We start from the raw sequence: 25,779 nt of genomic DNA on the forward strand, positions 1-25,779 counted from the left end.
AAGGGGTAAATGTAGGGGTATGGGTGGGTTACACTTCGGCGGGTCGGCATGGACTTGTTGGGCCGAAGGGCCTGTTTCCACACTGTAATGTAATCTAATCTAATCATGAGAGTTGCTGACTGAATGGCTGTGAAGAGATTGCTTCCTCTTATGGGAGAATTTAGAATGAGGGATTACCCTTTCAAAAGCAAGAGTCGCCCATTTAAGATAGGCAAGGAGAATTTTTTTTTCAAAGTCTTTGAGATTCTCATCCTGAAAGGGTGGTGGAAACGGACTCCTTGAATATTTTTCAGGCAGATTAAATGGATTCTAGGTCAGCGAGGGGTGAAAGTTGATCGGAGGTAGGTGGGAATGAGGAGTAATCTGTCTGTCATGATTTTATTCAGTGGCCTACACTCCGACTTACATGTACACTTGTAAATTTTCCTCTATAATGGCCCATCAAGCACTCCCAAGGACAGGTACAATATCTGAAGGGGTCTTTTACATCCACCTGAAGGGACACAGCTGAGTTGGTCTGAAAGACCGTGAATCCAGCAGTGCAGCTTTGCCTTAGTACTTACACTGGAAATATCAGCCTGGATTGCATCCTGACTTCTTTGGAGTGGGAGCTCCCCTACTGTGGGAGTACAACACAGCAATGGGTAACTTTGAGGTGGCAGAAACATGAATGTTTGTCATGTGGTCCTAACTCGCTTTTCTCTTTTTCTCCCACTCTCTCTCTCTCTTCTTCCCCATTCTCGAATCTGTCCCACCCTCTGTCCCCTGTTCCCCACCTCCTCTTCCCCAACCTCTCCATCCGTCTTCCCCATCTCCCTGCCCCATGTCTCTCCCCACCCCCCCTCCCCCACCCCGTCCTTCCCACTTACCCCACCCTCTTGTCTCTGCTGGTCCCTCTCTCTGACAGAGTATTATCTATTATGTGATCCACTCTCCGAAGTTGGAGGAATGGGTGAACAATGATGCAATCCAGGAGGTGCTCCATCCGTGCTCCAGCCCCAGCTACGCTGACAGCGATCCCACCTTCAACCACAACATTGATGACGACTACGACCACCGCATGCAAGGCATCTCCCTGGCCTCCTTCTGCAACGTCTACCTTGACTGGATCCAGTACTGTGCCAGTCGGCGGGACAAGGTGGGCCACAGCAACAACATGGGCACAAAGGCAAAAGGAGCCTCCTTCTCCACTCTGTCTTTTGCAAGATGCAGCAGGAGGCCAGTCAGTCCCTCCCACTTACTCCACTATTCAGTTACACTGTGGAAGAATTAAGAGTCGTGCCGCATGGCAATCGACCCTTCGGTCCAACCAGTCCGTGCCAACCATAATCCCAATCTAAATTAGTCTCACCTGCTTGCAACTGGCCCATTTCCCTCCGGACCTTTCCTATTCATGTACAGGACTTTTCAACTCTTCTACTCAAAGGTCTGAGCAATGAAGGCAAGTGTGCTAAACGCTGCCTTAACCACCCAGTCTTCATGTGAGGCAAATTTCAAAGAATTAGGTACCTGAACCCCTCGGTCTCTCTATTCTACAACAATACCCAGGGGCCTACCATTAATTGAAAAGTCCAGCCCTGGTTTGTTTTACTAAAATACAGCATCTCGCATTTGTCCAAATTAAATTCCATCTGCCACCCCTCAGCCCATTGACCCAATTGATCAAGATCTCTTTGTAATCTTAGATAACCACCTTCACTGTCCACTATCCCACCAATTTTGGTGTCATTCGCCAACTTACTAACCACGTCTCCTAAATTCTCATCCAAATCGTTTATGTAAATGACAAACAAAAGTGGACCCACTACCAATCCCTGTGGATCACTGCTGGTCACAGGCCTCCACCACCACCCTCTGTTTCCTACCTTTGAGCCAATTTTGTATCCAGTTGGCAAGCTTTCCCTGAATCCCATGTAATCTAACTTTACTAATTAATCTACAGCTTGTTGTCCAAGGCTTTACTAAAGTACATGTAAACAATGTCTATCACTCTACCCTCATCAATCTTTCTCGTTACCTTCTCAAAAACCTTGATCAAGTTCTCAATCAAAACTCAAATCAGTTCAAATCTTAGTCAGTCCAAGGATGTGCAGGTTAGGGTGGATTGACCATGTTCAATTGCTCCGTAGTGTCCAGGGATGTGCAGGCTGGTTGGGTTAGCCATGGTAAATGCAGAGTTATAGGGATAGGGTAGGTGGGTGGATCTGGGTGGCATGCTCTTCCTAGGGGCGTAGTGGACTCATTGGGCCATATGGCCTGCCTCCACACTGTAGGGATGCTGTGAAGTTTGTGAGACATGACTTCCCTCCCACAAACCTATGCTAACTATCCTTAATCAGTCCTTTCTATCTTGACTCAGTTTTACCTGGCTTGGTTCCATGTCCCTTAATGTCCAACTTCATCCTATTAAAGTAATACATTGGCTTTACAGCACGGAAACAGGCTAGTGACTGCCTAGTGACTCTTTGTTGATGTGCATAGTTCGTGCAAACAACACAGCCTTTGCATTTTTCACTTCCTCTTTAATGGACCAAACTGCCTCAAGCACTCCCTGTGGTTGCAAGTTCCACATTCTCTGCTCTCTGGGTAAAATATTCTGAACTGTTGAAAAGTGGAACCACTGAGCCCCCTCAGCTCAAAGGCAATATTGGCCTTCGAGAGAGTGCAGTGTCACCTTACCAGATTGATACCAGCTCTCTGAGAATTTAATTCAGAAGAGAAAGTGTATGAACTAGAGCTGTGTTTCCTGGAACTTAGTTGAGGGGAGAATTGATCAAAGTTTTCAAGATATTAACTGGAACTGGTAGATTTAGATAGAAACTATTTCCACAAGTTGCGGAGCCTCAGACCAGGGCGCCGATTCTCAAAATTAATCAGGAGTGAAATCCGGGAGCACTTTGACGCACAGAGTGGTTAAGATTTGGATCTGTCCTCTACAATGGCAACTCATGCTTCACCAGTTGTTTAATATTAAAACTGAGGTTGCTACCTTTGCCTAAGAAAAACCTACAATCTGAATGCCCCACTCTAAGCACCCTATACTCTCACTCACTATGTTCTTGCTTACTATGATCTACCTGCACTGCTTGCAAACCTGTCAGGGCAGTACAGTGGCTCAGTGGTTAGCACTGCTGCCTCACAGTGCCAGGGATCCAAGGGTCTGTGTAGAGTTTGTACATTCTGCCCATATCTGCCTGGGTTTCCTTCAGGTGCTCCGGTTTCCTCCCGCAGTCCAAAGATGTGCAGGTTAGGGTGGATTGGCCGTGCTAAATTGCCCCATAGTGCCCAGGGATGTGCAGGTTAGGGTGGATTGGCCATGCTAAATTGCCCCATAGTGCCCAGGGATGTGCAGGTTAGGGTGGGTTGGCCGTGCTAAATTGTCCCATACTGTCCAGGGATGTGCAGGTTAGGGTGGATTGGCCGTGCTAAATTGTCCCATAGTGTCCAGGGATGTGCAGGTTAGGGTGGATTGGCCGTGCTAAATTGTCCCATAGTGTCCAGGGATGTGCAGGTTAAGGTGGATTGGCCGTGCTAAATTGTCCCATATTGTCCAGGGATGTGCAGGTTAGGGTGGATTGGCTATGCTAAATTGCCCCATAGTGCCCAGGGATGTGCAGGTTAGGATGGATTGGCCGTGCTAAATTGTCCCATAGTGCCCAGGGATGTGCAGGTTAGGGTGGGTTGGCCGTGCTAAATTGTCCCATACTGTCCAGGGATGTGCAGGTTAGGGTGGATTGGCCGTGCTAAATTGTCCCATAGTGTCCAGGGATGTGCAGGTTAGGGTGGATTGGCCGTGCTAAATTGTCCCATAGTGTCCAGGGATGTGCAGGTTAAGGTGGATTGGCCGTGCTAAATTGTCCCAGAGTGTCCCAGGGATGTGCAGGTTAGGGTGGATTGAACATGCTAAATTGTCCCATAGTGCCCAGGGGTGTGCAAGTTAGGGTGGTTAGCCATAGGAAATGTGGGGTTATAAGGATATGGTAGGGGTCTGGGTGGCTGCTGTTCAGAAGGCCAGTTTCACTCGATGGGCCGAATGGTCTCTTTCTGCACAGAACCGCATGCTTGGGGTGATGGTCTAGTGAACCTTCTCTGTACTACTTCCAGTGCATTTGTGTCCTTCCTTAAACAGGGTGACCGATACTGTATACAATACTCTCGATGTGATCTCACCAATCTCTGACCTTCCTGCTTGTATATTCATTTCCCTTCATTCTATTAGTTTTCCTAATTACTTGCTGTCCCTTCCCACTCAGACACTCCACTCCTTCTGCTTTTCTCTCATCATTTAGATGCTTCCTTTTTGTTCTTGATGGACAATTGTAGATTTTCCTACATTATATTCCACTTACCACATTTTTGCCCACTCGGTTAACCTAACTATATCACTATGGTCTCCTCACAACTTGCCTTTCTACCTGTCGTTCTGACATCGGTAAATGTGACTTAAACTTTTAGTCCTTTCATCTAAGCCATTTGTCTAAATTGTAAATTGCCACAGCACTGACTCTGGAGGCCCGCCACTCGGAACATCTTGCCAACCGTAAAATGACTGTCCTGCCTACTCTCTGGCATTAAGCTGCCAATTGTCTATCCACCCAAGATGTTGTCAAACAGCATAAGCCTTGATTTTTCTACATTAACCTTTGTGGCACCTTATCAAATTCCTTCTGGAAATCTGAACACATTACATCCCTCTTTCGTCCACAGCACGTTACTTTGAAGAATTCCGACAAATTGGTTCAAAATGGTTTCCCTTTCACAAAATCATGTGGTCTCTACTGTGAACTTTTCCATGTGTGAAATGTGTTTAATAATAGTTCCTAACATCCTCCCTATTAGAGATGTTGAGCTAATTGGCCTGTAGTGTACTGCTTTCTGTCTCCCATCCTTTTAGAATAGAGGTGTTACACTCACCATGTTCTACGTTCGCTAAGTCTAAAGAAACCATCCCGAGTAAAGGGAGTTTTGGAAACTGAAAGCCACAGCATCAGCTATCTCACTCACTATTTCTTTTAAGACCCTGGGATGAAGCCCATCAGGGCCTGCGCACTTGTCAGTTTGCCCTTACACTGTACCATTTCCCAGGGGTTCATAATTCTCTTGAATTCCTGCCCACCTCCGATTTCCTGTTTTACAGCTATTTCTGGGATGTTATAATGAAGATTGATGCCTGCTCCAATCAGGGAGAATATTTTCTCTGTCTTCTCTTTGTCTCAAATACCTTGAAAAGATCTTTCCTTAATTGTCTACACTTGAGGGAATAAAATTCAATGTAAACTGTCCTTGTTACTTCATCCTTTAGGCCTGGGATTCTGAGATCCCTCCCATTAGGATTCTGTTCATTGTTTTGTCCTTCTATAATTACCCCCATTGGTTTGTGGATGTATTTAAAGTCACATTCCTCCAATGGTGTTGGACTTGTATTTGTGCTGGGCTGAGAGTTGTGTTTTTTACACAAACATCCCAAATTGGTCACCTTGAAAGCAGTCACTTGTTTGACCTCCTCTTCTGTCCTTTCCCCCAGTCACCCCAGTCCCAGCACAGCCAGATGTTATGTTCAATGGTACAATGCTGGACACTGTCAAAGTGAAATTGAGTCCTGAGTTTTTGGTCCAACTCAGTTGACTAATGTAACTCTATCTTCCTCTCTGTCTAATTTCCGCCCACCACCATCTTATGAAGTCTGTGGAGAGTGACAGGACCTCTCACCTGGTGACCTTGTGTTTCGGACTCTGCATCCTTGGCCGGAGAGCCCTGGGGACAGCTTCCCACAGCATGTCAGCCAGGTAAGTGAGCGAGCGGAGAGGGTCCAACCACCTTGCCTGCATACGCAGGCTCCTTCATCTCACTGTCTGCAGCTCAGAAAAGCAGGGGGTGGTGTGAGTTGGGGTGTTGTGTCAGTGGTTACGGAATGCAGTGACAGCAGTTTTCAGGCGAGTGTTGCTGTTGGATGGAGGGAGTGCTTCTTGCTGACCTGCTGAGTTCAGTGTTGATCAGTCAGGTTGGACCTCACGGTAAACACACAATGAATACTCAAAGCCAGAAAAGCTCGAGTCCACGTCTGGGGCCAGAGGCCCTTTGTCCAGAGGATGGGTGAATGTTGAGGTTCCATGACCACTCTGGTACGGACTATCCAGTGCAGTCAGCAAACATTGCAGTGGGACTGCAGCTTTATTGATCTGGCATGAGCTCAGATTACACAGATATTTATGTTTCCCTTCAGCCCAATGTCAGCTAAGCTCCAGACCAGTGAGGAAGCCAAAAGCTTGGTTAAAGCGGCTGGTTTCAAGGAGGAGGGTGAGAGAGAGGTTTTTGGGGAGGCCGAGCATATGAAGGGTTGCCTATGGTGGAGTAATGAGAATTGGGCGATTGTACATTCCCCCATTTCAGGTCCCTTGCACAGAGATCCCAGATGGGCGTAGGACTCTGAGGTAGATACAGAGATAGGAAGGGGATGAGTGGGATTTGAAGATAGGGATATGAATTTTAATATCAAGGTATTTGTTGGGGCCAGTGTTGGTCACCCTGCTTGAGGCGTGTGAGAAATGTTGGTAGGTCAGCGTGAGCCGGATGGAATTGGGATATGGTCCAGGAGAGGTTAGATTAACGGTATTTCATGTATCCGAATGGGAATTCCACCACAAGCATCAGGAATATGGGAATGCTGAACAGGTGTTGGAGGATCTTTGACATTAATCTTACCATGCCGTTGTGTCTCTGCCCCCCCCTCCCCCTTTCCCCCCCCCCCCCGTCTGTTTCTCTCACAGCAGTCTGGAGCCATTCCTGTATGGGCTGCACGCCCTGTTCAAAGGTGATTTCCGGATCACCTGCCCTCGGGACGAGTGGGTCTTTGTCGACATGGAGTTACTGCAGAAAGTAGTGGCTCCCGGGGTCCGGATGTCACTGAAGCTGCATCAGGTATGGAGTGGATCTGCAGCAATGGAGGGTATTAGGTACTGTCAAACAGGGTGCAGGTGGGCAGAAGACTGTGCTGTCTGGGCATCTCTGGGCCACAGACCAGTCCCAGTGATTCAGTGTTCTGTCTGATTTGCACTGGCTGTTTTTTTCTCTCCCCTCTGGTACACTTGCCTGTATTGGTCAATGCATTGAGTATGGGAGTTGGGAGGTCACGTTGCGGCTGTACAGGACATTGGTTAGGCCACTTTTGGAATACTGCATTCCGTTCCGGTCTCCTTGCTGTAAGAAAGATGTTGTGAAACTTGAAAGGGTTCAGAAAAGATTTACAAGGATGTTGCCAGGGTTGGAGGGTTTGAGATATAGGGAGAGGCTGAACAGGATGAGGCTATTTTCCCTGGAGCGTCGGAGGCTGAGGGGTGGCCTTCTAGAGATTTATAAAATTAGATATGGTGAATAGTCAAGATCTTTTCCCCAGGGTAGGGGATTCCATAACTAGAGGGCGTAGGTTTAAGGTGAGGGGGGAAAGATATAAAAGCGACCTAAGGGACAACTGTTTCATGTAGAGGGTGGTGTGTGTATGGAATGAGCTGGTGGAGGCTGGTACAATGACAACATTTAAAAGGCATCTGGATGGGGACATGAATAGGAAGGGTTTAGAGGGATATGTGCCAAATGCTAGCAAATGGGACTAGATTAAGATTAGATTACTTAGTGTGAAAACAGGCCCTTCGGCCCAACAAGTCCACACCAACCCTCCGAAGAGCAACCCACCCAGACACATACCCCTACATTTACCCCTTCACCTAACACTACAGGCAATTTAGCATGGCCAATTCACCTGACCTGCACATTTTTGGATTGTGGGAGGAAACCGGAGCATCCGGATGAAACCTACGCAGACACGGGGAGAATGTGCAAAGTCCACACAGACAGTTGCCTGAGGCGGGAATTGAACCCGGGTCTCTGGCGCTGTGAGGCAGCAGTGCTAGCCACCATGCCGCCCTTATTAATTTAGGATCTCTGGACAAATTGGGCCGAAGGGAATATTTCCGTGTTGTAGAGTCCTCTGACTCTATGACTGTTGTTGCCCAGGATCACTTCACGTCCCCCGATGAGTACGATGACCCTGCCGTGCTGTTCGATGCCATCACCAACAATGACGAGAAGATGGTGATCTCCCATGAGGGTGATCCAGCCTGGCGTAATGCCATACTTACCAACACCCAGTCACTGCTGGCACTGCGCCATGTGATGGACGACGGTAGCGATGAGTACAAGATCATCATGCTCAACAAGCGATACCTGAGTTTCCGTGTCATTAAGGTAATGGGTAATGTCATCTTATACAGCATGGTGGGGGGGGGGGAGTAGGGGGGGGGGGGGGGAGTAGGGGGGGGGGGGGTTCCACAGCTCCCAGTGCATTCTGGGAACTTTGCATCAGGAGGAGCACGTTCAGCTGACATGTGACCTAAATCCAAATTTAACCCCACCTCCTTCGTTCGATGAAATCTTCAGTTTTTATTTTAACTGGCTTCGTTCCCGCATTGGTCACTGTTTGCAGAAGAGAGTTCTAAACCTTTGTGCCAGGATGTTTCCTCTCTTCGTTCCCAAAAGGCCAGTCTCTTATTTTTTTAGTCAGTGCAGCCTAGTCCTAATCTATGCAGTGGGCAGAAAGGTTTTCTCTTCACTAACTCTTCTGTTCCCCTTAAAGTTTGACCAAATCATTTTTTGTGTAACTTTCAGGGGTTAAAAACCTCATTTTTGCCTCAAGTTAACTTTTTGAGTCCACATATCACTATGCTGCACTTTTCCAAAGCGATAGAGGAATGGGAGTAGGCCATTGAGCCTGTCCTGCCATTCAACGTGGTCATTGCATGGATACACTTCACAATATAATCAAATGGACAATGCAGGAGGACTCGGATAGCTTGTTTGCCTTTTATTTCCTCTCTGTTTTGTTTGTCTCGGCTGCAGGTGAACCGGGAGTGCGTGCGCGGCCTGTGGTCAGGGCAACAGCAGGAGCTGGTGTTCCTGCGCAACCGGAACCCAGAGCGTGGCAGCATCCAGAACGCCAAGCAGGCCCTGCGCAACATGATCAACTCATCGTGCGACCAGCCCATCGGCTACCCCATCTACGTCTCACCGTTGACCACCTCGTACGCGGGCCAGCACACTCAGCTCCGCAGCATCTGGGGAGAGCCGGTCAGCCTGAGGAACATCTCCAGCTGGTTCATCTCCAGCTGGGAGAGGTGAGGTCCCGAATCCGCAGGGCGGTGAGCTCAGGGCAGGCCGTTCAGGCCAATCCCGATCTTAGTGCCGCCTTAATTTGTCGGCTCATGTCGCACCATTCCGATCCGGGAATTGCCACCCGAAACGGTGATGAGGCAGAGTAAGTTTGTCAAGGTGATCCGCTAACTGTTGTGAAGTTGCTGGCTTAACAGGAAAAGACAAGACTGCAAGAGCCGACCCTCTGATGGGGACAGTGGAGGCCTGGGCTTTATGAATAGAAAAGCATTGTGCTTAAACTGGTTTGGTCCCATTTGGGATCTTGTGGGGAGGGGGTACCACCACATGTTAGAAAGGATTTCCAAGAGATGGTGCAGGAGAGATTTGCGAGAACGGGAAGGGATGGCCTGGTGATACTTATTGTTGAGAGAGTGTTGCTGGAAAAGCACAGCAGGTCAGGCAGCATCCAAGGGGCAGGAAAATCGACGTTTCGGGATGGAGCCCTTCATCAGCTCCGGCCTGAAACGTTGATTTTCCTGCTTCTCGGATGCTGTCTGACCAGCTGTGCTTTTCCAGCAACACACTTTCAACTCTGATCTCCAGCATCTGCAGACCTCACTGTCTCCTAATGATATTTATTGCCAGGCTATTCATCCAGAGACCTAGGTTACCTGGGATTTGAATCTCTCCTGGCAGTATGTGGAATTGAGTTCAACAAAATATCTGGAATTAAGAGTCTAATGATGACCATGAAACCATTGTCAATTTTCAGGAAATTCCATCTGCTTCACTAATGTCCCTTAGGGAGGGAAAATCTGCCATCCTTACCTGGTCTGGCCTACATGTGACTCTACGGCAGTGTAGGTGACTCTGAACTCCCCCCTGGGCAATTAGGGTTGGATAATAATTCCCAGCAATGCCTATGTGAATAAATATAAAGAAAAATGCCACAGCAGAGGGACTGGAGAAGTTGGGAGTTGTTGTTTTGAGATCAGGGAAGCTGAAGGGGAGGTTTAATCAAGATGTTCCAAGTGTTTTTATGGATTTTTGAATGTGAAGATTGGTAACCACAGGGACTCCTGCCCAGGTTTTGACTCCTTGTGTCTCGGGGTGACCCTGCCAAGGGAGAGAAAGTGAGTGCAGCTTTGTCGTACCCCTCTTCCCACTCGTGTCTTTGTGTGTTCCTGCTAGGCTGCAGAAGGGATGTGGTGCAGGCTGCAACAGCGGGGGCAACATCGAGGACTCGGACTGCGGAGGGGGCTCTTCATCCATCAGCAACAACCCGGCAGTACACGTGATCCACAGCAGCACATCACAGAGTGGAGTTGGAGCTGTCAACCCTCAGGGCCCTGTTGCCACAAGCCAGCCTCAATCAGGTGAGCTGCTCCTAGCCCCTCTGCCAGGATTCATTCATTGTCTTGCAATTGTCTCCTCACCTTTCAAACTGAAAACAATTGGTTTCACTAAACACAGTCTCGCTGCTCTCCTGGCAGGGATCTTCCACAGCTCTCTTCAAATTCAGTTCATCCAAAACTCTGCTGTCCAAAACCCGAACTCTCAGCTCCACCCATTAGCTCACCCATACCATTCCCCATCTTCACTCCCACTCCCTTTAATCTATGACCTCTATTGGCTTCCAGTCCGGCAATGCCTCGAATTTGAAATGGTCAGTTTTGTTCTTGACTTCCACTGGAGCCTTGCCCCTTCCTGTCATTGTAACTGTCTCCAGCATCTCGAGATCTTTGCACTCCTCCTCAATTTCCAGCCTCTCACGCTTCCCCCAACTCCCATCGCTCCATCATCTGTGGGCTGTGCCTGATCCCAAGTTCCAGAATCCCTCCTAAACCTCTCCATGTCTTTTTTTTTCTTTTTGTCTCTTTCTAAGATGCTCCTGACACCAACCCTCCAAGTTTTCAGTCGCCCGCACTTGGTTTCTCTTTCATATTTAGTTCCTGTGAAGCACCTTTCGAGTGTTTGCGAGATGCTAAATGAATGCAGGTTGTTGTTGTATGGATGTCAGCACCTAATGGAAATGTTTCCCGCCCTCAGGAAGTGATGCGAGCTCTCAGCCTGGACTGGCCTGGTCTACTCGGCCGCAGCCACTGCAGCTTTCACTTTTAGCCCAGTCGGAGCCTCGGCGGGAGAGTAGCCACTCCTTACAAAGGACTTCCTCCATCCAGGGGCTCCTCAGTCAGAGGCTGTCCTCTAGCCAGCTCTCGTTCAACAGCTCGCTGGTGTCCACCACGTCTCAGACAGACCGCTTCCCGACGGGCACCCAGCTGGATGGATCCGGGCCGGTCCGGGTCCTCCACCGCGCCGGCTTGACCTCCTCCGTCAACTTCACCTACGAGGGGCCTCACGGCAAGTGGAGCTTGCCGGGCCGGAGAGGGGTCAACGGATTGCCGGGCGCCGACTGGGACACCGGTTCTGGGACCCAGTCCAACGGCAGTGCCGTGGGGACGCCAGCCAAAGGAAGCCTGCCACGATCCCAGGTACGGTTAGAATCGTAGAATCCTTGCGGTGTGGAGGCAAGCCATTCAGCCCATCGAGTCCGCTCTGACCCTCCAAAGAGCCTCCCCCGCAACTCCAGTGTTTCCCATGGCTCATCCACCTAGCCTACATATCCTTGAACACTATGGCCAATCCACCCTAACCTGCACACCTTGGGAGTGTGGGAGGAAACCGGAGCACCTGGAGGAAACCCACGCAGACATTACAGAAAGGATGTGGAGGCTTTGGAAAGGGTGCAGAAGGTGTTTACCAGGATGCTGTCAGGATTAGAGCGAAAGGAGAGGCCAGAAAAACTCTGGTTGTTTTCTCTGGAGCAGCGGAGGCTGAGGGGAGACTTGATAGAGATCTATAAAATTATGAGATGCATCGACAGAGTTGACGGTTAGAAGCTTCTTCCCAGAGTTGAAATGTCTAATGCTGGGGAGCATGCACTTAAGGTGAGAGGGGGGAAAGGTCAAAGGAGATGTGAGGGGCAACTTTTCTTTTTGAAAGAGTCTGGAATGCTCTGCCAGAGATAGATACGATAAGGGCCTTTGAGAGACTTTTAGATAAGCACATGAAGAATGGAGGGATATGGACCAAGGACAGGCAGGAGGGATTAGTTAAACTTGGCGTCACATTTGGCACAACATGGTGGGCTGAAGGGCCCATTCCTGTGCTGTACTATTCTATGTTCTCATGTGCAAACTCCACGCAGTTGTCCAAGGCTGGAACCGAACCAGGATCCCTGGCGCCATGAGGTAGCTGCGCTCAGCACTGAGCCGCCCTGTTGGCAGGAATTTGGTCCCACCAGTCCTGGGAGCAGCAGGAAGGATTGAGTGTCTCGCGCCCACTGATCCTCAGCTGACAGAGGGGACTGGATCGATGGGAGGGAGGCCTTTCAGCCACTCGAGATTGTACTACCTCATTAAGTGGAATCATGGCTGACCCGCAACCTATCTCTGAATACACAGCCGCCTGCACTCTTTATTCCTGAAAATATCCGTCACGCTGTTTCACAATTGACTCAGCACCAGTCACTATTTAAAGACAGCCAGGCAGAAAGCGGCCCATCAGCCCACCTGCTCCGTGCTGGTATTTATGCTGCACAGAAACCTGCTCCTACACCTTCTACGTCTTCACCTATCGGCATTTCCTTCTGTTATTTCTCCCCTTTAACTCCGTCTCTGTATAGCCACAGTGAGTTTACCCCTGCCCAGCCAGGTTGTCCTGAAGTTCCTCTTCCAAGTGTCTGTATTCCCAATTAGATTTATTAGTGACCCTGAGTTCCCCTAACCTGATGGATCTTCGCAATTTTAAAGAGCTCAGTCAGACCGTTCTTCAGCTCCCTTAGCCTTGATCATGTTAAATAGTAGAGCCAGACTCAAGGGGCTGAATTCCCTACTCCTGCTCCTGGTCCGTCTGTTACAGAAAGAGATAGTCCCGTCTGCTTAACCTTCATTGCGACTTCAATCCTCTCAGTTCACGGTTCATCCTACACCAGCGCCTCTGCATTTCTTATTGTAATAATTCAATTCAGAGTTCATTGCTATCGCCCTCTCTCTTCTCCTCAAGGTGCCTTGTCATCCACCATGCGACCTCAGTCAAGTCCCTGAAGGGGATGCCTTTTCGCTGAGATTGGAACAGGTGCCCGTGGATGCCATCCCACTGTCCAGAGGAGGGGGCCATGAATCGAAGGAATGGGAGCCAAAGGAGGAGCCAGAGAACACGGCAGTGCAGTCGCTACTGGACCACCAGTTCTAACTGAGGAAGCACCGTTGAGGTGTGGTAGACCCTCTGGTTTATGTGCTCTCTCTCTCTCTCTCTTGCTTTCTCTCTCTGTCCATCTCACATATCTTCCTGTGTGTGGCACTTGCGAGCAGTCTTTAAAGATGATATGGTGCTTGGGAGGGTGGCAGGGGAACAGGTTGAGGAGTGTCTTACTGATGGCTGACGAGGCGGCCAGCTCTAGCTCAAGGGATGACGCTCACGTCCAGACATCCAAGTTCCGGAAGAGTCCTGAAGAGTTTGGCCAGCTCGAGGTGTGCCCTACATCTCTTGCAATCCAACCACTGAGTGGATCTAATAGCCTCGTGCCCAAGATGTGTTGAGCCCAGCAAGGTTCAAGGTGGAACAGCCTGAGTTAGGTCGAAGTGGGCATTCTATGTTTCCTTCCTTTATTTCACCGTTTTTATTAAAGAGACCTTTTAAACTCTCCCTCCCTCCCTCCCTCCCTGGGATTGTCAGTCAGTTAGCACACTCACAGCAGGCCAAGGGTCCCATACAACTGGGCTGCGATGTGTGGTTTCAACAGACTGTTGGCAATGTGGGGCAGTTGCTGTTTTAATGCCAGCTGTGACGGTCTAACGCTTTCTCTGGTGGTCTCCTGCACTATCTTCTTCCACCTGAAGGCTGACAGAATCTCCTCGAAGCTATAACACCATGTGAGATGACCGGCCGCAAGTCTTTGGGACAGTTCTTCCCAACCCTTCAGACTAAGCACAATCCTATAGACACTAGCTCTCTTACAGTTGCGAATCCACTTGGACCAGGAGCTTTGTAGAAAACTTGCAGGAGACCTTTATCCCTCAGATAGTGTGGAACTGGAGTCGAGGGTTGGTCATTCTTTTTGCCACAGATTAAAATCTAACCAGATCCCTTCATGTTTCCTTTCTCTCTGTCGCAGCTTGTTGGCATGGCCAAGGTGGCTGGCCTTTAACGTTAGCGGATGTGTCACCATATTGGTGTGTCCTGGTGGGGGATGGTCTGAGCTCCATGCAAAGGAGAGGCCAGAGTCCCCCCCCCCCCCATTTCTGGGGAGGGGAAAAGGGTTAGTTCCTTGTCAATAATTCTGGTTTGCTGGCACTGTGGAGGGTCAAACCCAGAGGTGGGGAATGGGGGTGTGGTCCCAGGGTTTTGGGCCCTATCTCTCATCTGTCAACGTGCTGCGTGGGTGAATATCTCCTGTGGTTAGCGATCTCTTGGAGTAGCAAGCACACTGTTGCTGAGTTTATAAGGGTCTGCCAGGCACTCTGTTGGGTTCTTACTTTGTGCCAGTTTTGCTTGTGTGAGTGTGTGATATATGCCCGTGCCCTCGCACATCACAATTGTGCCCATGACTACCCCTGCCTGTAACTGTAGCCCAGGTGAGGAGAGCAATGGTGCTGAATCCAAGTCCCTCCAGCTGATCAAGAGTAGACCAGACTTCTCAAATATTTACCCATTTTGAATCTAAAAAAATTGTCCTGACCCCTTGCAGCAAACTAAGAAGCCTGGGGGGTGGGAATGGAGCAAGTGACCTGTGAGAGTGGGGGCAGGCGGCTGGGGGAGAGGAGCAGGTGACCTGTGGTGGGGGCTGGCTGCCGGGAGAGTGAGGGGGGGAGTGGAGCGGGTGATCTGTGAGAGTGGGGGCAGGCGGCTGGGGGAGTGGAGCAGGTGACCTGTGGTGGGGGCTGGCTGCCGGGAGAGTGAGGGGGGGAGTGGACCGGGTGATCTGTGAGAGTGGGGGCAGGCGGCCGGGGGAGTGAGGGGGAAGTGGAGCAGGTGATCTGTGGTGGGGGCTGGCTGCCGGGAGAGTGAGGGGGGAGTGGAGCGGGTGACCTGTGAGAGTGGGGGCAGGTGGCCGGGGGAGTGAGGGGGGAGTGGAGCAGGTGACCTGTGAGAGTGGGGGCAGGTGGCCGGGGGAGTGAGGGGGGGAGTGGAGCAGGTGACCTGTGAGAGTGGGGGCAGGTGGCCGGGGGAGTGAGGGGGGAGTGGAGCAGGTGACCTGTGAGAGTTGGGTAGGTGGCCGGGGAGGGGGAGTGAGGGGGGAGTGGAGCAGGTGACCTGTGAGAGTGGGGGCAGGTGGCCGGGGAGGGGGAGTGAGGGGGGAGTGGAGCAGGTGACCTGTGAGAGTTGGGTAGGTGGCCGGGGAGGGGGAGTGAGGGGGGAGTGGAGCAGGTGACCTGTGAGAGTGGGGCAGGCAATCTGGTTGGGTGGTCCTGGGCCCGTTGCCCCTCTGACCAAACTCTGGAAAGCCTATGAAATTAAACCTGTAACCACCTTCATCAAGCCTGGGGACCTACCTGACCGCTTGAAGATCCAACCTCTCCCTCTTGTTGGATCTGTGATGTTCTGCATCTTCTCCTATCGGTCCAATAGTCTTTGGGATACCTGGCATGACTGAAGAGGCCAGCATTGGCTGCTGGTCCGGAGGTGACGGGAGTGCATTTTGTCTAAAGGGACTTGCTGCCCAGTTGTGTCTCAGAAGTGTTGGTTCATAGCTCATGTGCAGTGTGAGAGCGGGGGTGTGGAAGGAGCCCAGAGGGAGCCTGCTGTTTAAGGGCCACCACTTACCAACCATGCGTGACAGTCTCACTTGCTGTGAATCTTGCACCTTAGCCAACGTTTTAGTTGGGGACTTACGATGGACATTTGATTGAGTATTTTGTTTTAAAGATTGCTTTCTTATCAAGCGCAACTTCAGCAGAAGGGGGTTTGGGTTTTTTTTTGAGTTTTAAAAAAAAGACGTTAATTTCTGAAAGCATTTGGTTTATGATTACATCGGAATTGTCGTCAGCTGTTGTTAGTGATCGCCCTTTGCGCTGGCGTCTGAGTCCAGGTCAGTGGCTCCCTTGTAGTGAAAACCTCAGTAAATTGATGGAGGTTTGATCACTGTGAAGGGTGGTGACGGGATGGGGGTTTTCGGTGTTTCATCGTTTTAACAGATTTGACTTTGTATGTATTAGGGATCCCAGCTGAGTGTACCTTGTACAGTAGGCGGCTTTCATTCTTGAAGGTTGACAAACTGGAATCTTAAAAGGGAATGCAAGTCCCTCAGGGGAGTTCTCTACCCTTTTTACCTTTTCTCTTCCACATTAACTAGATGGATGAAAAGTTCTTGTGCAGGGCTATGCATTCCTGTCCACACCTCCTGGGTCATTTCTTTTTTAAACAGTCTTCTACCATCCCACTAAAACTTGCATCCAAACTTCCCAGGCACTTTTTTTCTAAGACAAAAAATCACCCAACACCAGGTTATAGTCCAACAGGTTTAATTGGAAGCACACTAGCTTTTGGAGCTTCGCTCCTTCATCACGTGGTTGTCAACCTGATGAAGGAGCAGCACTCCGAAAGCTAGTGCTTCCAATTAAACCTGTTGGACTATAACCTGGTGTTGGGTGATTTTTAACTTTATCCACCTCTCCAAATCATTTTTCTTGTCAGCTGTAACAGTGCAGTTCTGGGTGTTAGCCACAAAGTGGCTCTGCAGAGTAAATTTCAGAAGGCTCTTCCACAGCCCTGTATCCAGCCGGTGTGTACAGAAAAATTTACTTCTGAGTGCCCCGTGACCATTTATCAGTGTTTTGAAAACACAGGCACAGTTGAAAGCAACTTCAGCATCACAATTCGAAAGATTCTCCCAAACCCTGTGTTCATGGATGGTCTCACTGCCAAGCTCCTCAGTGATGGGATCAGTCAAAACTGTCCTTGAAATCCAACTGATTCTTAAGCATTTTAACAACTGGGAAGATGAAGAGCAGATTGCTTCTGCCTCTTTTTATGTTTGATTTCTCCTTCTTCCTGTCTGCTTATCTAACAGTGACACGGAATAATGTGGTATCCATTGAGCCACTGTGCTTCTACTTTTCACAAAAGCTAGAGGGTTGATCACGCTCTCTGCTATTCCTTATAGCCCTGCTAATTTCCTCCCATAAACTGAACTCTGTGTGCGGAGTTCTCCAGAGTTAATTTCCATCCTCATGCAGAATCCCAACCAGAAGAAGGTGTCGGGGAATACGCAGTCAGGTCGTCTTCCCCTAAAGGGTCAGCAGCTGGCCAGGACTTGTCCTTCCTACATTGCAGTTGATCTGCCCCACTGCCTGTTTGTCGATGGCAGTTCTGTTCTGACGTAGGTCCCCCTGCAGCCACATGTCCTTCCATTTGGGAGAGATGTAGGTATTTTTCAGGGTGCGCCCCTCCCCACCACTCAGGATAAGATGTAGCATGGGAGCTGCTGGGACGTGGTCACGTACATCCATTGAGAAACCTCAAGAGGCCCTTTGAGCACTCCGCAGGCCAGAAAGGATAAATCACTTAGTAATGCCACCTCCTTATCAGCAGACAGCTGCTTTATAGGGCAGGACTTCGTGCTGGAAATGGCAGCCTTGCCTTTATCAGGCGAGTGCACAGGGCTTCTGAGGTCGTCACTGGGTGACCTTGCCCTCCTCGCTGACCTTCCCTGGCAACCATTTCCCAGCAAAAGCACCCACTGCTTTAAACACTACCCTCGGGGCACTGTCACTAGATAGCAGCGGGTGTTGGGGCATGGGTGGCACTTGGCTCCAGGTGCAACTGATCGTTCACTCCTTCAATTGGAGCTGCCCAGAGAGGGGCTGTTCTTGTCATCCCTCCTTGCCCTTGCAGGAGGGGAACACTCGAGTCCGTGGGGCTGGGGAGGGAAGCCTGCTGTTGGGCGTCTCAATGTCTTGGGGCAGGTATTCCATTCAGATCCAGACAATCTTTTTTTTCCACAATGCTATGGGGCTGGGTTTGACCCCTCTGCCTGATCTTGATGCAGAATTCTGCTTTATTTATGTTTCTATTCTGAGGTGAAGAATTTGTTCTGCCTCCTTTTCTGTTGATTTGTAGAAAATGAAGTTTGACAATTTTCTGTACATATCTTTGAAAGAAAAAAATATTGTCCTGTAAACTTTGAAATGACAACTTGTTTTATACGGTATCGTAAGGAGAGCTTGTACAATATGAAGCATTGTTCACAGTACTGTAATAAAAGTTGATTTATAAATTTTAAAAATGTTCTCCACTACTCTTGTTTTTGTACTTCAAGCTTTGAGGATCTGTGGGCCCTTTTTTAAACTCAGAGTAAAGCTCTATGAGCACTGTCCCATCAGACACTCTCAGCACAGGGTTCGATACAGGGCAGATACTGACGAGGAAGCCCCTGTGTCTGAGAGATAGAACTTGTGGGCTTTGTGGGTCACCCCACAGCACATGGACTGCAGCACTTCAAGAAGGCAGCTCACCACCACCTTCCCAAGGGGGCTACTAGGAGAGGGCAATAAATGCTGTCAGGTAGAGACACCCACTTCCCACAAGTGAATAAAAGAAAAACCAATTAAAAGCAAGGAATTCTCCAATTTAACACTTTTTAAAAATGATACAGGAGCAAATTACTGCAGATACTGGAATCTACTGAAAACAAAAACAAATGCTGGTGATCACTGTAGGTCAGGCAACATCCATGGGGAGAGAGCAAGCTAACATTTTGAGTCTAGTTGACTCTTCAGAACGGACGTGGAGGGGGCAGCATTATGCAATAGGTGGGGGGAGTGGGAAACAAAAGGTGCAGATTAAGTAATTGGAATATGAGAATGGCAGAACGGCAGTGTGTCTTACTGCCAGACTGGAAAGAACAGAGAGTCCCACTGGGGTGGGAGGCGGGGAGAGTTTTTTAAAAATGTTGGTTGTTAGTCTGTTGAATTCTCTTTGCTAAAGAGCATTAGAGACAGGATCATTAAATAAGGAGATTCTTGATTGGCATGGGGTTAAAAGGACAATTGGGGTGGGTAGGAAAGTGAAATTGAAGCCACAATCTTACTGAATGAGGAGCTAAATGGCCTCCACCTGCTACTGTATTCCTACATGGAGTAAATCTCCATCAACGCTACTGTAATGCTAGTCTCTGGTAATTGTACGCATTCTTGCTTTCCGCATTCACCATTCTGTGGGGTCGAGAGTGAACTGTCCATTCGTATTAACAGACATTTGGAGGCCATTCATGCTGTGGGCCCTGCTCTGACACTAGATGACGGCTGACCTGTGACTTCACTCCAGAACTTTGGCGCCATGCTATTCAAACCTCTTCCCAAACAAATGCTGGTTTCCAGGTACACGCTGAGGTTTCAGGTCACAGGGGTCCTGATGAAGTGTCGAACCTTGGGGAGCCTATAATGGCATTTTCTATCCTTCTTGGGCCTGTATTGCTGAATTGCTGGTTGTCTCCACTGCTAATGAAGTTTCTGAGCAGGTTAAGCCAAGGAATGAGGGGTATTTGTAACGTGGGAAGTTGCAGGTACACACTCGGGTAGCTGTGTGTGAGCATCTGCACTCTCCACAATCACGTGGGCATTTTCAATTTCTCAACCTTTTATCCTCTTCCCTTAGATTTTTGGCTGCAGTTCAGTAGGTAGCAGTCAGTCAGACGATGATAGATTAGGGCCCCAGCCAAAATGATGGACATCACCTACACTGACCTTTCCAGTGGCAGTACTGAGATTGCACAGCACCAGCAGAGTTAGCTTTTTTAAATGCCAAATCAAAGGCCTGACTTCCCTCCCTTGGTTGTAAATAATCTAGGGGCCATGCCTGAAAGGAGGCCAGACTTTCTCTCGCCAGTGCTTGAGGGCGAATATCTATCCCTGCAAACACATGATCTGAGTTTCTTATCCCTTTGCGACCTGTCAACCACTTCCTTCGCACTGATCCTCTGACAGGACACTTCACAGGAATATGGACTTACAATACTGAGCCACGATTTTTTAAAAACTCCAGGTCAAAGAGGAAGTTTTAATGAGTATCTTAAAGGAGAAGAGTGGGATGGTGAGGTGAAGGGAGGGAATTCTAGGTACCGGGATCAAGGCAGCTGGAACAGAGCTGAGAGCCAGAGTGGAGCGGGAACGCAAGTTGCTCTGGGGTCCGGCGCAGGTACTCACCAGCTTGAGTCCAGTCTGACCACATGCGGAAGCCCCTGCACTGATCCTCAATGTACTGTCTATCGATTTATCTGGCTGTAACGTACATCCTTTTAACTAGGAGAAAGTGAGGACTGTAGGTGCTGAAGATCAGAGTCAAAAAGTGTGGCGCTGGAAAAGCACAGCCAGTCAGGCAGCATCAGAGAAGCAGGTGTGTCAACATTTCGGGCAAAAGCCCTTCGGGCCCGTTCCTGAAACATTGACTCTCCTGCTCCTCGGATGTTGCCTGACTTGCTGTGCTTTTCCAGCGCCACACTTTTTAATCCTATTAACTATGTTGTATTTCTAACTTATAATATGAATCATGATGGTAATGCCAACTTTTTATTCTTCTTTTTGTATCCAAGATTTGTACTTTGTACCTAAGTTGGTGCCATGCGAGGTGACATTGAACACCTTTCACTGTCTTTCTGTACTTGAGTACATGTGACAATAAAACACAACTCTTACATTGGAACAGTCAGAATTGGGAAGGCACAAGCAGCCAGAATTAGAACACAGAGATCTTGAAGGGCTGAGAGACTGGAGGTTAAGAGTGTGTATCTGTGGTGCTTGTCTGCATTTGGATGTGTGCAGATTGTCTGTATATGTTTGCATGCACATGTGTGTGTGGATGCAACCAGCATTCGTTGTCCTAGGATGTGCGGCAAAGTTTGAGCCTGAGTGGATTTGGACACATTTCATAGACTCCACTGAGACCAATTCACTTCAATAAGATTAATGTTTAAAATTGCAAATTAAATGCTTTGAACGGGAGCCACAATCATTTGCAGCATCTCTGAGTCTTTTGCTTAGGCTTGAAGATCAGTTCCTTCAAGGAACGGCTGTATATGGCTTCCTTCCCTTATACTGGTCTCTTTCCTTAACTCTCATTTGGTTCATGTAACCGATGTAGCAGCAGCTTGCAGAGAATGGTTTTCAAACAGAAGCAGCTCAGATGCCTCTCACTTTGCTGGTTAAATCAGCTGGGCCTGAAGACGTGACACACACTAGAGATCTGAGCACAGGAACAGCCAGGTTAGCACTCGCAAAGCTGTTCTGTTGGAATGCTGCACTATCACAGGAGAGCTCGGAGAAAAGGAAAATAAAGGCACCTTCTGCTCTTTGCGGTGGATAGGATAGAGCTGATATTCTGAAAAGGTGCAGGAGAGACACACAAACATGACACGTCACATGCTCTGACACATACAATCAACAGCATCAGCATTTGACTTTAACTCATTTGGAACACAAATTGTTTTTTTGAATAAATTGGCACTGCTTCAATGTTCCTGATGAAGGGCTTATGCCTGAAATGTCGACTCTCCTGCACCTCGGATGCTGCCTGACCTGCTGTGCTTTTCCAGCACCGCACTTTTTGACTCTGATCTCCAATCTGATCTGCAGTCCTCATCTTCTCGCTGTCTCAATGTTGTACACCCTGGTAACTGACAATTTCCAAAGTGGTAAGACCTGGTGATAAGCAGGTCTGAGGCTCTGACTCATATTGCCCCAGAAACTAGAGAGAAACTACAGTAAGGTACTCCACCTACACTTCAATAGATTATTGGCTGAATATCGTTTAAATGGAGAAAGATTGCAGAAAGCTGCGGCACAGAGGGATTTAGGGCTCCTCATCCACGAATTAGAAAAGGCTAGCATCCAAGTTGAGTAGTATTATGGACCAGAACTAACCTCCTCCAAATATATTAAGAAGACAGTCTAGATGCTAACTTCTGCTTATGTTAAAGGTAAATGTAAGGCATTATGTCCGAGATGCAATTTGATTGGTCAAACTATCAAGCAAAATACACTTTATTTTAAAATACAAAAAAAAAATTGGCTTACATGTAATTCCATCGAAATACTTGACAAAGTAATATATATAAACTACTACTATATATAACATTCCATAAACACACTGTTGGCAAATTCAGTAAAATTGATTATCTCACAGGCAATTCTAGCAGCAGGGAGAGAACCCCAGCTTTCAGCTGTAACAGAGAGAGCAATAAGAGCTTCCACATCCTGCTTCAAGATCCCAGCAACTGCTGAAAGCTAAAACTAGATTAGAGACAAAACAAAACTGCAGATGCTGGAATCTGAAATACACAGGGAGGAGGCTGGAAGAACACAGCCAGCCAGGCAGCATCAGGAGGTGGAGAAGTTGACATTTCGGGTATAACCCTTTTTCAGGGTTGGGGATGGGTGTGGGGGGAGCTGCAGATAAAGGGAGTGGCAGGGGCAGGGTGGGGGAGTGGGGATAGGTGAGGATGGATAGAGGGTACGACCTGGTTGGTCAATACGAGGAATGAATCCGGTTGGTGGCAGGGAGCAGTGGAAGGCATGGGGAGGGGCTGGGAAGGGAATCGGGTGATGGGATGGGAGGTTATTTGAAATTGGAGAACTCACTGTTGAGTCCTCCGGGCTAAAGGCTGCCCAGGTGGAAAATGAGGTGCTATTCCTCTAATTTGCCCTGTGATTCATTTTGGCATTGGAGAAGGCCAAGGATAATTTGTTGGGGCTGACTGGACCTCCCAGTCACCACCCATTTTAATTCCCCTTCCCACTCCCTTTCCGACATGACCATTCTTGGCCTCCTCCATTGCCACAATGAACCTCAGCACAAATTGGAGGAACAATAACTCATCTTCAGCCTGGGTAGCCTACAGCCTGGCGGACTCAACATTGAGTTCTCCAATTTCGAATACCCTCCCTCCCCATCCCCCAACTCCCTTCCTAGACCCTCCTCATCCCTTCCACTGCTCCCTGCCACCAACCAGATTAATTCCTTCCATTGACTAACCAGGTCATACCCTCTACCTGTCTTCACCTAGCCCCACTACCCCACTCTGCACCCCTGCCATCCCCTTTATCTGCAGCTGCCCCTACACCCGCCCCCAGTCCTGAAGAAGGGTTATACCCGAAATGTTGACTTCTCCACCTCCTAATGCTGCCTGGAAAGCTAAAACTAAACATCCTGGTTCTGTGGGAGCCTGACCCCACCCATTCAGGCTGCTGCTTTTGTTTCAACATTTTAAAAAGAAACCCAAGGGCTCACAAGCTGTTTACTGGTTTTGAGCAGACTGCTCAGTACCTCTGTCTCAATTTCTCTTAATTTTAAAGAAAAGGACAAAATACACCACTTAAAGTCATAGTATCAACACAAGTTGGTAACAGGGAAAGCAAATGAATTGTCGGCCTTTATGTCAAGGGGAATGGGGTATAAAAATAGGGAGGTTTTGCTTACAAGGCGCCAGTTACACCATGGCTGGAATACAGTGAAAAATGTTTTGGTGCGCTTACTTGAGGAAAGATACATTGGCATGTAGTCCAGAGAAGGTTCTGAAGGTTAATTCTGGGAATTGAGGAATTTCTGATAAGAGATTGAACAGGTTGGACTGACACTCATTGGCGTTTAAAAGAATGAGGAGTAATCTTATTGAAACAGCTGAGAGCATTAGGGGCTTGACAGGGAAGCAGGAAGATTGCTCCCCCTTGTGCAAGAGTCTTGCATTGGAGAGAAATGTTTCAGAGTAAGTGAGGGGTGGGGTCACCCATTTAAGACAGATCAGGAATTTCTTCTCTCTTGAGGTTAGTGAATCCATTGAATTCTTTAGCACTAAGGGTTGTCGAACTTCGATATTCAGGACTGAGATACAGAAGTTTCTGTCTATCAGGGGTCTTGAGGGAATTAAGGGGAATAGTCAGGAAAGTGTTGAGGATTATCAGATGAGCCATAATGATCTCATTGAATGGCAGAGAGACATGATGGGCTGAATGGCCTATTTGTGCTTCTATGTCTGGGAAGCACTTTGAGAGCTCTGGGTATAATTGAGGTGGCTCTATATAACTGAAGAAAGATGACACTGAGTGAAAGGAGAAGTGAAGAGTTGGGATTCCAGGAGGGTCTCAAGGCTGAGAAGGCTTGAAGCTGAACGTTTATGTGTTTACACACACTGCATACAAATGTATTTGTATGCTGAAGGATGTGAGAGACTGTGTACACAAGTTCGTTTGTGTGGGTGTTAATTATGTTGTACAGACTGCTGTTTATACAGAAATAATTCAACATTGTTTTATTTGCATCGATCATTTAAATACTTGACTAGATTTTCACAGCCTGTGTCACAAATAACCATCTGAAGAGAATACCGTACCTCTGTGCTGGCTAATTGTTTAGGTGGGAGATACCCTGTGTCTCTTATTAGGCAATTCTGCTGAGGGGATTTTGTCTTTGAGTCGGAGACTGCAGATGTTCTGGTTCCTGTTTCGAAAAAGTGAGAATGTATCTCTTGTCACTTGATGGACCCACATGGATCGAACTGTTACTTGAAGCAGCTTACTTAGCTTTTTAACTCATGCTGTTTTGTCAGGGTTGCCTATGCACAAACTGAGTAGATGGTTCAGTGGTAATGTCACAAGACTCATGATCCAGAGCCTCAGCTAAGGGCCTGATACATAGGTTCACATCGAGTCATGGATGTTGATAAAATTTAGATCCCATGAACAAATTTGGAATATAAGGCTTGTTTTCGCAATGGTTACCAGGACAACTATTGTTGATTGTTGCAAATAATATGCCTGGTTCACTAATGCCCTTTAGGGATGGAAATCTGCCATCTTAACCTGATCCAGCCTACATGTGATTCCAAACCCATGGAAATGTAGTTGCAGGTAGACAGGATAGTGACAAAGGTGTTTGGCACGTTTGCCTTTATTGGTCAGTGCATTGAGTTGGGAGGTCATGTTGCAGCTGTACAGGACATTGATTGGGCCACTTTTGAAATACTGCGTTCAATTCTGGTCTCCCTACTATAGGAAAGATGTTGTGAAACCTGAAGGGGTTCAGAAAAGATTTATGAGAATGTTGCCAGGGTTGGTGGGTTTGAGTTATAGGGTGAGGCTGAAAAGGCTAGGGCTGTTTACCCTGGAGCCTCCGAGGCTGAGGGGTAACCTTATAAAGGTTTATAAAATCATGAGGGGCATGGATAGGGTGAATAGTCCAGGTCTTTTCACCAAAACTAGAGGGCACAGGTTTAAGGTGAGAGGGGAAAGATATGAAAGAACCTAAGGGACAACTTTTCCACACAGAGGATGGTACGTGTATGGAATGAGCTGCCAGAGGAAGTGGTGGAGGCTGGTACAATTACAACATTTAAAAGGCATCTGGATTGTTCCATGAATAAGATGAGTTTTGAGGGATATGGACCAAATGCTGGCAAATGGGACCAAATTGATTTAGGATATCTGGTGGACATGGATGAGTTGGACCGAAGGGTCTGTTTCCATGCTGTATACCTGCATGATTCTGTGATTCAACTGCCACCTGATATGACCAATTGAGGCAATTAGTTCAGGACAATTAGGGACAGGTGACAAATTGAAGGTCTTGCCAGTGATACGCACATTA

At 48.2% G+C, this 25,779-nt stretch overlaps 1 protein-coding gene across 4 annotated transcripts in view; it reads left to right on the plus strand.

The window, feature by feature from the left end:
* The window catches only part of LOC122543844 (pecanex-like protein 3), a 67,262-nt gene extending 52,322 nt beyond the window's left edge, over nt 1-14,940 (plus strand). For 3 of the 4 annotated variants that reach the window (XM_087983754.1, XM_087983753.1, XM_087983756.1), the window contains exons 28-35: nt 908-1,138; nt 5,683-5,786; nt 6,768-6,918; nt 8,011-8,241; nt 8,893-9,167; nt 10,336-10,520; nt 11,194-11,636; nt 13,210-14,940. In XM_087983754.1, the coding sequence (XP_087839880.1) occupies nt 908-1,138; nt 5,683-5,786; nt 6,768-6,918; nt 8,011-8,241; nt 8,893-9,167; nt 10,336-10,520; nt 11,194-11,636; nt 13,210-13,398 (1,809 nt within the window). In that variant the 3' untranslated portion in view covers nt 13,399-14,940. The remainder of the gene's footprint in view (nt 1-907; nt 1,139-5,682; nt 5,787-6,767; nt 6,919-8,010; nt 8,242-8,892; nt 9,168-10,335; nt 10,521-11,193; nt 11,637-13,209) is intronic. The other variant, XM_087983755.1, reaches the window with a different exon arrangement.
* Nucleotides 14,941-25,779: the final 10,839 nt, after the last annotated feature.

This window comes from Chiloscyllium plagiosum, unplaced genomic scaffold (genome assembly GCF_037043375.1).
Source record: "Chiloscyllium plagiosum isolate Xiang-an unplaced genomic scaffold, Cpla_swu_hap1 HiC_scaffold_46, whole genome shotgun sequence".
NCBI lineage: Eukaryota > Metazoa > Chordata > Chondrichthyes > Orectolobiformes > Hemiscylliidae > Chiloscyllium > Chiloscyllium plagiosum.